The following is a 15,073-nucleotide window of genomic DNA, read 5'->3' as shown; positions in this document are numbered from 1 at the left end:
ACGTGCATGAACTTCTCCCAGCTCATGCTTTGATTGATTTTCTGGGAGTGAAGTTGAGTTTTAGAGTGAAAATAATAGATCGTTATTTAGAACACACGCATTTCATGTCTGTTCCGTTTCTACAGTAATCTGTGTAAACACATTTTTAAAACAGAAACGTTTTTCATAATGTAGTAGTAAATGACAAAATGTAGACATAAACTGTCTACGTATGTATGAAGCCTGAAGTCCAAATATCAAAGAAACACTTTCACAAAAGGTACAAATATGACAGAACAAATGCGCTTTTATTCAAAAATATAACTGCAGGAAAAAAAGCCGCCTTAGCACGCGACATTGACATGACTTACTGTAGCGCCACGGAGGCAGTCATTGTATCAGCTGCTGACTGGGAATCAAAAGGTCACGAGTTCGATCCCGCACGACTCCGTTTTGAGAAGTGAACTGCTCTTATTCTTACTATTTTAAAATAAAAACATACATTTGATTTCAGTCTGTAACAGCTGGTGTAATGTATGATACTTGTAAAGGTTAGCTTTGTTTTTTTTTTTTATTATTCAGTTTTATTATTATCTCAGCCGCGTTCACAAGCCCAAACACCCCCCCCCCCCCCATTTGACACTGCTGTTTTCACATAGACACGCTATAACAGAGGTAAACTCAGATCGTGATGTGCATTCTTGCTCCGATGTAGAAGGGTCATCACACTTTTGCCATCGCTGTACTTTGTATAAGTATGTGGGAAGCTCTGCATTTTACTTGTGACTTTACGCTGTCAGAAGTAAGTAAATAAAGGTAAATAGGTAAATAACATTCAAAAGCAATGCTCCTATGTACAACACAAGCGACTCTACACGGTAGTGTTTAGATCTGGGCAGTTATGTGCTCCAAAAAAAAGTCTTCTTATTTCCATTTTGTATACTAGTCTTTCGCTGGACTTCCTTTCATAAAATTCATTTCCTGCCCTGGGGATTCCATCTCTGTCTCTCCGTTTTAGTTCCCACAATTTAAAGAATGGGACACTGGCTCCCCACAAACCAGCAATGGAGTAAGAGGTTGCATAAGTGACAGGTGAACAAAATGGCATATGGATTGCTTAACTAGTTTACTCCTTCACATACTACTCAGCCAGTCTGGCCTAATTTAATTTTACTTTTTAAAGCTCATTTGATGAATTTTTTTTAACCAGTTTATGTCATTTGTTTGTTGAAAAATCTTTTTTTCCATATGTTCGATCTAGAACCAAGTGAAAGTTGTTACCACATGTTCTAAATTAACAACCAGATTGACAAATATATACTTTTTTTTAAGATTTCTAAGATCATATCTTCCTGCTCAGTGAAGGATGATGTAATTATACAGACCATGAAAAGATGCTGGAAAGAAAATCATTACTTGCTGTGTCCACATACTGCTGTTGCTGTGTCTTACCATTACAAAAATCCACCAAGTCATCAAAGAAGGTTAGTGACCAGTATATGCAAAACAAATTACAGCTTAAGTTATAATAATGACATCTCCTGGGCAAAATGATGTTTAAGCAGTGACCCAATAGTTATTTAATACAGAGAGCAGAATATCACATAATTTAAAATAGCAAATGTTTTTCCATTAGTTTACAGTAATGCAAACATAATATTACAGAATAAACTACTGGCAAATAATGTTTTTGTATTCCGCATTCATTTGGCAAAATGTCACTTTTTAAGCATGGTTTAATGTCATTGTTAAAATTATTAATGCATGACCTAAATTCAAATAAACCTTCCAATCTATAAGCAGTGATTAAGACACTTTTAAACAATTCATTACATTTAAACTCTTAGTACAGAAACTTTTAGGTATTAAGATATGCACAACTGGTTTAAAACTACTCCGCAAGCACACAGGCCTGACATGGAAGCTTCTTAAAGAAAAAGTAACAGTATAGTAGACTTGATATACTAAACTGTAATAGAAAACTTTGAATTGCTTTAATGTGTAATAGTCTTCTCTATTAAAACATTAAAAAGAAGTTTCTACATAATTTCTGCACCTCATTATTTATAAAGCGTTATAAACTATATGTTACTGTACATCATAGTTGGTGCTATATAGCTAAACCAGCTGTTGTTTAGAATAATGGAATATATATATGCAGTAGACCCCCGCAAGGTCGCGGTTCAGAATTCGTGGATTTTTTCTTAGAACCTAACCAATAACTGTTAGCGGAAACCGTAAATATCCTCTGCAATTTTTATGGCTTTTTTCGTGGCAACACTGTACTTTGGAGAGAACAGGAAGCAACCGTAGAGGAAATCGCAGCTTCGGATGGTGAAAGTAGCCAATAGAATTTGAAACTGCAACTCCCAGCAGTCCCTGCAGTGGCTCTGATTGGTCTACTGCGGAGGGTGCAGGGGCTGTTGGGGGTCAAAGGATGTCAGCGCGGCTTTTAAAAAGGGGGCCATTGACCAAAAGCAAAAAAAAAAAGTTTTTGTAATTTGTGTTTCAAGTTCCTGTCCGTCTACCTTCTGTTGGGTTACCTACCTGTACTTATTAGTTTTGTCCTGGATCATTTCGTGGTTGACGTCTGGATTGTCTGCTGTCTGTCTGTGTACATGAGGACTGTAAGTGGATTCATGGCCATCTTGCGAAGAAAGGAGCACTCCTGAACCCATCCACCCGTCTTCACCATTTCAGGAACTACCAGTAGGACTGTCTTTACATTCCCATTCAACGTGCAGATCTCTGGACTATTTTCATCATTACATTTCATCCGTTGCTGTTTTTCATGGACTTTACTGTGTGTGTTTTGTTTGTGCTTTGTTGTATTTAATGTGTAATCGCCGTAAGGGGAACAGGGGTGGTATCGTTGTTGTCATTTATTTCATTTGTTTTCATTACATTCTTTATTTGCTGTTTGATTACGGTTTGCTTTGTTTTTGTCTCGGTTTGTGAGTGCATGTGGGTTGGGCCAAGGCTGGGTGCATCCCTGGAATCTCCACCATAAAAATAAATAAATCACTGTCTTCTCGAAGGTGTGAATCTTAGCGGCACTGGACCGCTACAACGTTATTCATTTCTCCTTGCTGCTGATTGACTGCTGCCCTGTGACGCATCTCCAGCTGAGTGTCCTTATATTTTCCTTTTTGTTCTTCTTAACTCTTAAACCGCCACAACCGGCTATAGTTGTTTCCCAGTGCCTTTTGCCAGCACGCAGGACCCGAGTATATTCGGCGACATACATTCATTGAACGCCGCAACCGGCTATAGTCGGTTCCCAATGCAATTTACCAGCATGCTGGAGCTGATTAGTCAGTGCTGTACATTTGTTGAGCAGCCAGCTCATGACCACTGCACTAGACTAGCCTGCCAGCATCAGCGTTGGCCTAAGTGTGCTTACTTGCAGCCAGTTTAAACACAGTTGGCTCGAAGATTTACTGAATTTTATCAATGGCGTCAGTTGCACTTTGTACATATTGTTCCAGTAGTTTTTTAAAATAGTTTTTACAGTTCATTGGCAGTGTGTAAAATGATCAGTGTTGCAGTAATTGTGATGCTCTTTGCATGAAAAAAAAATGTGTTCCATTAAAATTTTACTTTTTCTTTGTGAATTGTGATGTTTACTTAAAAAGTGCAGCAAAAAAGTATTTGGTGTCCAGGGATGCATTAACCCCCAAGTATTTTGCAGTTTAAGGATTAAAGCCCCAAGATGCCGCCAAAACGCCCTGCACCTTCTAAGGCTGCTGACAATGAAAATGTGCTTGTATGAATTACAGTACATATAGCTTGAACATCAGTATTTTACATTCTAGCACTGCGGGTGACATATCATCAGTACAGTACTGTACAGTATACGGATTTACCTTTACATTCTTTTTTTTTTTAAGTAATGTATTAAGCTGAGAATGAAATGAAATTGTTTTGGGGGCATATTTAGGGTTTAAACTATAAAAATAGACATTTTTTTTCCCATATCCATAATTTGCGGTTTTCCACAATTCGCGGGTGCTCTAGGAACGTATATTGTGATGGACGGCTGGCAACTCAACCCGGACGAAACCCCCAGGACGCTAGATGGCGACTTCCCTGCCAGCTTAGCAGTGACCCAGATTCCCGCAGGGCACTAAGGGAGATGGAGTTTGGCTTCACAGCCTTGCTGGGTACCGTGGGTGCTGCCAGGGGATGCTGCAAGGAGACACAGGGACTTCTGTTTCCAATATAGCCCAGAAGTACTCCCAAGTCATGGAGACAGAAGGACAGAAGTACTTCCGAGCTGAAGAAAATACAAGTCTCCATCTGACCTGGAAGTGTTTGTGAATCACATGGACAGAAGGACAGAAGCACTTATGGGTCAAGGACTATATAAAGGACTAGTGGAGACCCAGCAGGAGAGCCGGAGTTGGGAGTGAGTGTGACGGAGCTGCTGGGAGAAGAGAATTGTCATAATAACTATAATAATAATACAATGATTATCTGTTTGTTGTGGTGGAGGTGCTTTGGAGCACTATAGAAAAGAAAGTAAAAAATATATTCTTAGTACTTGTAACTTGTGTTCAGTGTGTTTGTCTGTTGGGGAAAAGGTGAGCAATAGTGCCACCTAGTGTCCACGATCACAATATATATAATATATATATATATATATATATATATATATATATATATATATACACAGTGGAACCTCGGTTCACGACCATAATTCGTTCCAAAACTCTAGTCGTAAACCGATTTGGTCGTGAACCGAAGCAATTTCCCCCATAGGATTGTATGTAAATACAATTAATCCATTCCAGACCGTACGAACTGTATGTAAATTTTTTTTTTTTTTAATTTTTAAGCACAAATAAAGTTAATTACACCATAGAATGCACAGCGTAATAGTAAACTAAATGTAAAAACATTGAATAATACTGAGAAAACCTTGAACAACAGAGAAAACTAACACTGCAATAGTTCACGCTATAGTGCTAGGAACCGCTAGCTAAAAACACTTTTTTTAATGAGTTTTAAGCACAGGGGAAAAAAATGAACATTTCAAAAATCCGTAATTTAATAAACCACCAAGAAAAGTAACATTGCAACAATGCAGGCTACGAACCGATCACTGTAAATAGAACTGAAAACAAAAACAAGCCTTCTCTACCTTATGCGTCCCTTCCTCTCTCGCTCACTCACTCTCTCTCTCTCTCTCTCTCTCTTTTGCGAGCCTGGAGCGCCTGTGTGTGTGTCTCTCTAGCGCGCTCCTGTGTTTGTGCGCGCCTCTCTGTCATGCTCCTGTATGTGTGCGCGTCTGTCTCTCTCGCGCTGCCTGTGTGCGTGGCTCTCTCTCTCTCTCTTCTGCCAGTATGTGTGCACGGCTCTATCTCTCTGTCACTGTGTGTGCGCGTGGCTCTCTCTCTCGCTGCCTGTGTGTGTGCTGCCTCTGTGTGTGTGCGTGTGTGTGTCTCGCGCTCTCGCTCTCTCTTGCTTGCTGCACAGGAAATGCACAGGGAGAGACTGAACATGTACAAACCGAAAGGGAACCTGGCTTGTTCGTATACCGAGTGTGTGGTCGTGAACCGAGGCAAAAGTTTGGTGAACTTTTTGGTCGTAAACCGATTTGTATGTGTACCGAGACGTTCGTGAACCGAGGTTCCACTGTAACTATAATATTCTGTTCTATTTATATTGCTGTTCATTCTGTTGAAAATGTTAATGTGCTCTCTTATAAATTATGTTGTCTTTTTTGTCTTGTCTTTTTTACTGTGAGGCATGGTCTACAGCCAATGAAGAATCATCATAAGGACAATTGATTAGTTTTCTGAGCCCTGTTGCATACGCATATGAATAAAATATTATGACTCATCAAGAATGAGAAAAGTTAGCCTGAATTTAGGTGTACTTGCAGAGCTGTGATGACAGCTAGTGGTTCACAGTGACCTCTCAGATTGGGTCTCTGTGTAAGGACTAATTTGGCCATTCCCCTGTCACTACTTTCTTTAGCTCCTCCATCCACTTAAGAAAAAAAAAAGGAACAAATCACTACAGTAAACTAGAGTATCACAGGAATCACACTCACCTCCTGCTGAGTATATGACAACTTGACAGTTTTGTTGTGTGATGTGCAAGATTATTAAAAAATAAATAAATGTGATGGCAGCTGTTTGAGGAAATGTTTGCCAATGTTTGGAGTCAATCACCAATTTTTATTTACATCAACGATGGACGATATCATCGACTATTGCCTCAGACCTAGTGTGTTCACTCAGGTTCCCCTTCTCTAATACTGCATTTTGTTTAATACTGCATTTTGTTTAAAGGTCTGAAACCATTTATTGTATAAAATTTTCAAGAACCGAGGATATTAGGAAGGGGAAAATATTTCTTCATAACTTTGTCAATATTCTGGTGCTCTTGAAGTCACAACTTTCCCAAATGCTTTTGTTTTGCTTAAGCTTTATTTCATTGAGTGCTATGTTGAATAGCTAAAGGCTAGTTTGTGGTCTAGTTATAGAACTAACCTCACTATTAAGTTTGTACTTTACTACAGATTGGTATTTTCAATTGCTTTTCAGCTTTATCTACTAGTGTCTTGCCAAACAGGCAAATGTATTTTTTGCACTTTTTTGTAAGTGTAAGGATGCCTGAGGAATGGAGAAGTGTAGTGGTGCCGATAAGAATAAGGGGGCTGTGCAAGACTGTAGTAACTACAGGGTGATAAAATTGATGAGCCACAGCATGAAGTTATGGGAAAGAGTAGTGGAAGCTAGGTTAAGAAGTGAGGTAATGATTAGTGAGCAGCAGAATGGTTTCAAGCCAAGAAAGAGCACCACAGATGTGATGTTTGCTCTGAGGGTGTTGATGGAAAAGTATAGAGAAGGCCAGAAGGAGTTGCATTGCGTCTTTGTGGACCTGGAGAAAGCATATGACAGGGTGACTTGAGAGGAGTTGTGGTATTGTATGAGGAAGTCGGGAGTGGCAGAGAAGTATGTAAGAGTTGTACAGGATATGTATGAGGGAAGAGTAACTGTGGTGAGGTCTGCGGTAGGAGTGACGGATGCATTCAAGGTGGAGGTGGGATTACATCGGGGATCAGCTCTGAGCCTTTTCTTATTTGCAATGGTGATGGACAGGTTGACAGACGAGATTAGACAGGAGTCCCCATGGACAATGATTTTGCTGATGACATTGTGATCTGTAGCGATAGTAGGGAGCAGGTTGAGGAGACCCTGGAGAGGTGGAGATATGGTCTAGAGAGGAGATGAATGAAGGTCTGTAGGAACAAGACAGAATACATGTGTGTAAATGTGAGGGAGGTCAGTGGAGTGGCGAGGATGCAAGGAGTAGAGTTGGCAAAGGTGGATGAGTTTTTTAAATACTTGGGATCAACAGTACAGAGTAATGGGGATTGTGGAAGAGAGGTGAAAAAGAGTGCAGACACAGTGGAATGGTGGAGAAGAGTGTCAGGAGTAATTTGTGACAGACGGATATCGGCAAGAGTGAAAGGGAAGGTCTACAGGACCGTAGTGAGACCAGCAATATTAGTGACAGACATTGTGACAGCAATGGAGGTGGCAGAGTTAAAGATGCTAAGATTTGCATTGGGTGTGACGAGGATGGACAGGATTAGAAATGAGTACATTAGCGGGTCAGCTCAGGTTGGACGGTTGGGAGACAGAGAGGCAAGATTGCGTTGGTTTGGACATGTTCAGAGGAGAGATGCTGAGTATATTGGGAGAAGGATGCTAAGGATAGAGCTGCCAGCTAAGAGAAAAAGAGGAAAGCCTAAGAGAAGGTTTATGGATGTGGTGCGAGAGGACATGCAGGTGATGGGTGTAACAGAACAAGATGCAGAGGACAGAAAGATATTGAAGAAGATGATCCGCTGTGGCAACCCCTAAGGGGAGCAGCCGAAAGAAGAGGATTTTTTTTGTAAGTGTGCTTAGGTAAAGGCATATCCCAAATACAACATAATAATAAAAGGGGAAAAATGTATGGCAGACATATAGATAAAATGTGTCAGGATATTTTGACTGAATTGTGGCTTGACTAAAGAAGCAGAAAGCTTAGCTCTTTTACATTTGACATGCCTTTGTTTGCTTTGGCGAAATTAGAAATGATCTTTTTAATTGAAGTTTAGAAAATGAAGCACTGTACAGGATTTAGGAGTGCCAGAACACACTCCTCATGCACATCAGAAGTTTGTTCTTCAACATTTATTTCTATAGCACATTTTCATACAAAGGATGTAACTCAATGTGCTTTACAACATATCAAACAGGTAGGTACATGCATGGAAAAACATTCAGTTTAGTTAAGAATAAAACTTAATAAATTAGGTGGTTTCTTGATTAAATTCAAGTAACCAACTCATTCCAAGGATATGTTACAGTATGTTATATTTGGTAGAACAGAAATGAGATTTTTTTCATAGAGAAATGTGAAAATTTCACTTATAAGTCATACCAGTAGAATGAATAATATTTGTTTTTTGTTAATGTTTTTTTAATCTCTTTAACTAAATGTACAGCTACTCTTTATTATATATTTCTTTACAGTGTTCACATCTTCACAAGGTTCTTTACAAAGTAATCAAGAGTAATGCCTAAAGTAACAAGCTAAAGATTATTCCATTTATGATAAATTAATAAACTTGAAAAGCACATGCAAGTAAACAAACATAAATCGTGAAGAGACTGTCATTGTGAGCTGCCAATGCAGTAGAAATAGGATCAGTACAGGCAGCACAAAAGAGTCAGATGATGACACGTTCAAGCAAGATGCAATAGAAAAAGGTGTGTGTTAAAAGGTGTTTTTTAGTACAAATACAGCTTAATGGACAATATTAGCTTAGCAGGCCCAAGTCAAAAGGTAGTATAAAGCTAAATCAAAAAGTGGTATGAGGGGTTTGTGAAATAGAGAGATGTCAAGTAAGTGTCTGGCAGGTTTGTATACCGTAAGCAAAGATGAAACAGTAGAGTTTTCTGATAAATTGAAAATAAAGTTTCCTGCTCCTTCTACTAGTAGAAACATATTGTTTATTAAAGAGAAAAATTCCTGTTGCAGTGAAATGTGAATAAGACCTTCAGCAGACTGTATATTGGCACCGCCTTAATTTTAAATACTACAGAATTCATTTCTCAGCTTGTTGTCTGATCTCTTTGTTTCAAATGGTTGTTTCAGCTCACCTCCTCCTGACACAAATGTCATTGAGTTGTAGCATCAATGACCTCCTTTAGTTCATCTACAATGCATCCGGAAAGTATTCACAGCACATCACTTTTTTCCACATTTTGTTATGTTACAGCCTTATTCCAAAATGAATTTGATCCATTTTTTCCTCAGAACACCCCATAATGACAACGTGAAAAAAGTTTACTTGAGATTTTGGCAAATTTTTAAAAATAAAAAAAATTGAGAAAGCACATGTACATACTGTAAGTATTCACAGCCTTTGCCATGAAGCTCAAAATTGAGCTCAGGTGCATCCTGTTTCCCCCTGATCATCCTTGAGATGTTTCTACAGCTTAATTGGAGTCCACCTGTGGTAAATTCAGTTGACTGAACATGATTTGGAAAGGCACACACCTGTCTATATAAGGTCCCACAATTGACAGTTTATGTCAGAGCACAAACCAAGCATGAAGTCAAAGGAATTGTCTGTAGACCACCAAGACAGGATTGTCTCGAGGCACAAATCTGGGGAAGGTTACAGAAAAATTTCTGCTGATTTGAAGGTCCCAATGAGCACAGTGGCCTCCATCATGTGTAAGTGGAAGAAGTTCAAAAACCACCAGGACTCTTCCTAGAGCTGGCCGGCCATCTAAACTGAGCGACTGGGGGAGAAGGGCCTTAGTCAGGGAGGTGACCAAGAACCCGATGGTCACTCTGTCAGAGCTCAGAGGTCCTCTGTGGAGAGAGGAGAATCCTTCCAGAAGGTCAGCCATCTCTGCAGCAATCCACCAATCAGGTCTGTATGATAGAGTGGCCAGACGGAAGCCACTCCTTTGTAAAAGGCAAATGGCAGCCCGCCTGGAGTTTGCCAAAAGGCACGTGAAGGACTCTCAGATCATGAGAGAGAATATTCTCTGGTCTGATGAGACAAAGATTGAACTCTTTGGTGTGAATGCCAGGCGTCACATTTGGGGGAAACCAGGCCAATACCATCCCTACAGTGAAGCATGGTGGTGGCAGCATCATGCTGTGAGGATGTTTTTTCAGCGGCAGGGACTGGGAGACTAGTCAGGATAAAGGGGAAAGATGACTGCAGCAATGTACAGAGACATCCTGGATGAAAACCTGCTCTAGAGCGCTCTTGACCTCAGACTGGGGCGATGGTTCATCTTTCAGCAGGACAACGACCCTAAGCACACAGCCAAGATATCAAAGGAGTGGCTTCAGGACAACTCTGTGAATGTCCTTGAGTGGCCCAGCCAGAACCCAGACTTGAATCCGATTGAACATCTCTGGAGAGAATCTTAAAATGGCTGTGCACGGATGCTTCCCATCCAACCTGATGGAGCTTGAGAGGTGCTGCAAAGACGAATGGGCGAAACTGGCCAAGGATAGGTGTGCCAAGATTGTGGCATCATATTCAAAAAGACTTGAGGCTGTAATTGCTGCCAAAGGTGCATTGACAAAGTATTGAAGAAAGGCTGTGAATACTTATGTACATGTGATTTCTCAGTTTTTTTTTTATTTTTAATAAATTTGCAAAAACTTCAAGTAAACTTTTTTTTCACGTTTTCATTATGGGGTGTTGTGTGTAGAATTCTGAGGAAAAAAAATGAATTTAATCCATTTTGGAATAAGGCTGTAACTTAACAAAATGTGGAAAAAGTGATGCGCTGTGAATACTTTCTGGATGCACTGTATATGTTAGGGTTTCTAGATACAATGCTTTTAAAGGGACAGACAGCACCCTGCTGCTTTAACATTTTTGGTTGTCCAGTCTGATGAACATCTCTGGCCTGCAAACATAAGACCCCTGACTTTGTTAGGCAACTAGGAATCTTTTCCCTATTATGTAAACCACTAGGGGGCTCTGCCCCCTGCTCGCTTCGCTCGCCAACCCCTGGTGTTGGGAATGACAAAGAGCGTGATGTATGAATGAGATATAGAATAGTGTGACGGTGTAGATGATGCAAATAGAAAGCAAACAAAAAAGTGTGTGGCACAGTGTAAAGGTTTATTGGAAAATTTCTTTGTATACGCCGTTTAAGTGTAAAAGGTAATTCCAGGTCAGAACTTGTAAGGTCAATGAAGATGGTCATTATCGTGATCAGAGTCAACTTTGTCAGAGCTTAGAAAGAGTTGTGTCTCTCCAGGAAGTAATGAATGACTTGGGTATTTATGTTTTCCACATTAATATTTTTTGGACATAATATAGTGCGTTGTGTTAAAAGGGGCATTTGGTCTAATGAGATTGCTGTTCCAAATCTCTCTGTAACTAAGTCGTCGCAGATAAAGGCTTGAGGAATTGTAATAATATGTGGCTGAAGTCCATCTGTATTGTGAGTGTACCATCTCTCAGTTGTAATAAGCAATTGTTATGATCTGGTTCTGGACATCGTATCTTTTTACTAACTGTATCTTTTGAAAGCAATGCCAATTGTCTGCGTATTTTAAGCTGCACTGAACAATAGCTGAGTGCATGGCATCTGGAAGAATAGCTAATCACTGTTTAAAATCTCCTCCTAATAAAAGTACCTTTCCTCCAAATCGAATATTATTATTCATAAACGTTTGTAGAAGTTTATGAATGGTGTTGAGTAAGTGACTTCATGCCATTGTACATTCATCAATAAACAACATTTTTTGAAGACGGATGTCACGTGCAGTGCCACCGTTAATGTTCATAGTGGATACCGATTTGTTGGATCTAATGCAGTTGATAAAGATTTCACTTTCAGGTACATCGTCAGTTAGAATCTTCTGTAGATATTCAGTATATGAATGTAAAGAAGGCAGTCTAATTTGACCCTTTTGACAACAACGTCTAAATGTATTACTTGTATTGTCAGTTGTTTCTTCAGGGAAGTGAACTGAATGACAATGATTGCAAATGACATTCATTAATCCGAATGAATTTTCCCGGTGTATGTTTTGCTTGTGCCGTTTGAGAGGCGCGTTGTTGCATATGTAGTATTTGGGACGTGTTGTTTTGGAGCTGTAATCGATTTGCCTGTGCTGTGTGAGACGCCCGTTGTAGCCTTCCTTGCCGTTAACGTATGTCTGAGACAGGAGGTGTTTCGTTTTGAATCCGTGCCTGTTGCGATGCAGCACTTTGATTGAAAGTTTGCGTCATGTGGATCCAGGATGTAGATTTGTGCATATTTGCGTTGTTGATTTGTTTCAGGGGTGCACTGTTCCAATGCGATGCAGTATTTGTGCACATATGGGAAAGCAGTATGGGCCATTGCCTTTTGGTGGCCTGATATTTACTAAAAGCAAATGAACTATTGTAGGATCTAACGCAGTTCATAAAGTTTTTACTTTTAGGTACATCGTTAGTTAGAAGCTTTAGTTGAGCTTTGCGTTTTTGGAGTCGAGACATTTTTTCTTTTAGAAATATGGATAAGTAATAAGAAGTATTGCACTCACTGTTAATATGGAGCCTTTTCTGCGGTTGAATGGTTAATAGTGCCTTATTGTAATGAGATCCACCTATGCTGCATAGCCGTCTATTTTGTTGTTTCTTTCGTGTTCGTGTGTTTGTTCCTGTTATCATTTCCTTTTCGTTTTGTACCCGTGACCGTGTATTCATGACTTGTTTCTTTCTCAGCATCCGAAATATGGATAAGTAATAAGGAGGGTCGCAGTCACTGTTAATATGTTTCCTTTTCTGCAGTTGAACGGTTAATAGTGCTTTATTGTAAGGAGATCCACCAATGCTGACACCTATGCTGTCTAGTGTGAAGGTGCTGACGTTCACTTTAGAATATGTGCCTTTGGGTGTGACTTCTTATGGATGTGGGTGGGGGGGGGGGGGGGGGATTGTTGAGGATTGTTGTTGCGCGAGCGTCTTCTTTCTTTTTGTGTTCCTGTGTCTTGTTGAATCCCCCTCTTTGTGTGTGTCCCGTCCCTCGCTTGTAGGGTCTGTGGGTGGTTTTGTGTTCCATGGGCTTGTTGAATCCCCCCTCTTGGTGTGTGTCCCGTCCGGTGCCTGTGGGGGGGGGGGGGTGGGGGGGGGGGAGGGGTGCCTTGCTGTTGTGCGCGAGCCTCTTTTTTTTTTTTTTTTTCGGGTCTAGTTTCGTGTGCAATGTGTTTCGTGCTTTTCCTGCGTTTGACTTGCGCGTCATTTCTCCTTTTTGTATGTGCTCACTCCTTTTTTCTGTGGTCTTGTCCGCCACTCGCGGCCCCTCATCCGCCTTTGTCGCCCTCTTTTCTCTGCCTTTCTCCGACTCTCGCGGACTCTTTTTGCGCCTGCGCCTCTCGCGGCCCCTCATCCGCCTCTCTCGCCCTCTTTTGTCCGCCTTTCTCGGCTCCTCAGCCGACTCTCGCGGACTCTTTTTGCGCCTGCGCAGTACGTCTTTTTGCAGCTACGGCCCATGGCCGGATGTGCCTGCGTCCATCATCCGGTTTAGCATTCTCGGTTAGTAATATGGATAACATGTATTACCATTCTTCATCTGTAATGGTAGCTAGTCTAAGAATTGTGTCTGTGAAGGATATTTAGGCTTACCTGAGGGTACATCTTTATCTCCTTGGTTTACTCATATTTCAGCATTATATGGTATACTTATTTTTCATAATATGTACTTCCTAAATGTTTTGTATTGTTTGCTTAGGAAAAATAAAACTATGAATTTACTACTTGATTATCATTCTGCAATGTTGTTTATAAATGTAGCAGGAATAATTACTTGTGTGTTATAGTTCATATTGTTCCAGTATTATTCAGAATGTTTCGATCAGTCCATCAATGAGAAACCTATAAAAATGTTTTTTGTTCACTTTCTTTAGGTGCTTTTTGGCAACTGCATCTGCTGCAAAATTCCAGGAAGTACTGAAACAGGCAGGTCTGCCTCTTGAAATCCCAGAAAAAATCTCTGCTTTGGAAACTAAGCAAACACAGAAAATAAGCATGCAAAAAAGTGCTAACTGGGAAAGCATCCTGCGAGAGAAGATTAAATTAATACAAATGAGAAGGCATTGATTAGCAACCCTGAAGTTCCAAGAATTGCAGGGGTTTCACTGAAGAGAAAGGATACCTAATCATTGATTTCTAATTATGCCTGCTGTACTATTGAAATCTTTTGCATTAAGAATGTATTCCTCCATCTGTATAATCTTAATTCCTGAATGTTTAATTGTATTCCTGTCATACCAGGACTACTTGATATGAAGGTAATTCATCTTCAAAAATGAATATTTAATTTTACTATCAAAATTGAGGAAGGCAAAAATGTTTTTGAAATTAAATTGTTTTTTTTAACAATAAAAACAAAATAAAATAGATTTATTAGTCTTCATAAGCAGTACATTGCATACTTTTAAGTCAACAAGCTTAAAGCTTCAGTGACCTACAGCGCAAGTTCAGTTCCAGGCAATGTATCTTCTGCTGCACTTGTGATTGTGGCTTTTTCTGAATGCTATACTTTCTTCCCATGCAAGTTAAATTATTAACTCTAAATTGGCCATTTGAGTATTTGTGTCGATGTGCCTTAGTGATGGACTGGTATCTCATCCAGGGATCAATCTCACCATGATCCTGGTGCTACTTGGATGAGCTCCAAGTCTTCCTAACCTTATTGTGTAGTGAAAGGATTTAAAATATATGTATATACAGTGGAACCTGGGTTCACGACCATAATTCGTTCCAAAATTCTGGTCGTAAACCGATTTGGTCGTGAACCGAAGCAATTTCCCCCATAGGATTGTATTTACATACAATTAATCCGTTCCAGACCCGTACGAACTGTATGTAAATATATATTTTTAAAATTTTTAAGCACAAATAAAGTTAATTATACCATAGAATGCACAGCGTAATAGTAAACTAAATGTAAAAACATTGAATAACACTGAGAAAACCTTGAACACAGAGAAAACTAACACTGCAATAGTTCACGCTATAGTGCTAGGAACCGCTAGCTAATAACACTTTTTTAAT

At 39.8% G+C, this 15,073-nt stretch overlaps 1 protein-coding gene across 3 annotated transcripts in view; it reads left to right on the top strand.

Moving 5' to 3' along the window:
- Positions 1-14,858, top strand: part of thnsl2 (threonine synthase-like 2) — a 95,375-nt gene extending 80,517 nt beyond the window's left edge. For 2 of the 3 annotated variants that reach the window (XM_051930130.1, XM_051930131.1), the window contains exons 8-9: positions 1,312-1,463; positions 13,924-14,857. In XM_051930130.1, the coding sequence (XP_051786090.1) occupies positions 1,312-1,463; positions 13,924-14,116 (345 nt within the window). In that variant the 3' untranslated portion in view covers positions 14,117-14,857. Of the gene's footprint in view, positions 1-1,311; positions 1,464-13,923 lie in introns of all 3 variants that reach the window. The other variant, XM_051930132.1, reaches the window with a different exon arrangement.
- The last annotated feature ends 215 nt before the right edge of the window (positions 14,859-15,073 follow it).

Source organism: Erpetoichthys calabaricus, chromosome 7, assembly GCF_900747795.2.
Source record: "Erpetoichthys calabaricus chromosome 7, fErpCal1.3, whole genome shotgun sequence".
Classification (NCBI taxonomy): Eukaryota; Metazoa; Chordata; class Cladistia; order Polypteriformes; family Polypteridae; genus Erpetoichthys; species Erpetoichthys calabaricus.
Note: the sequence above shows the minus strand (reverse complement) of the source record. Positions and strands in the feature narration are given on the sequence as shown.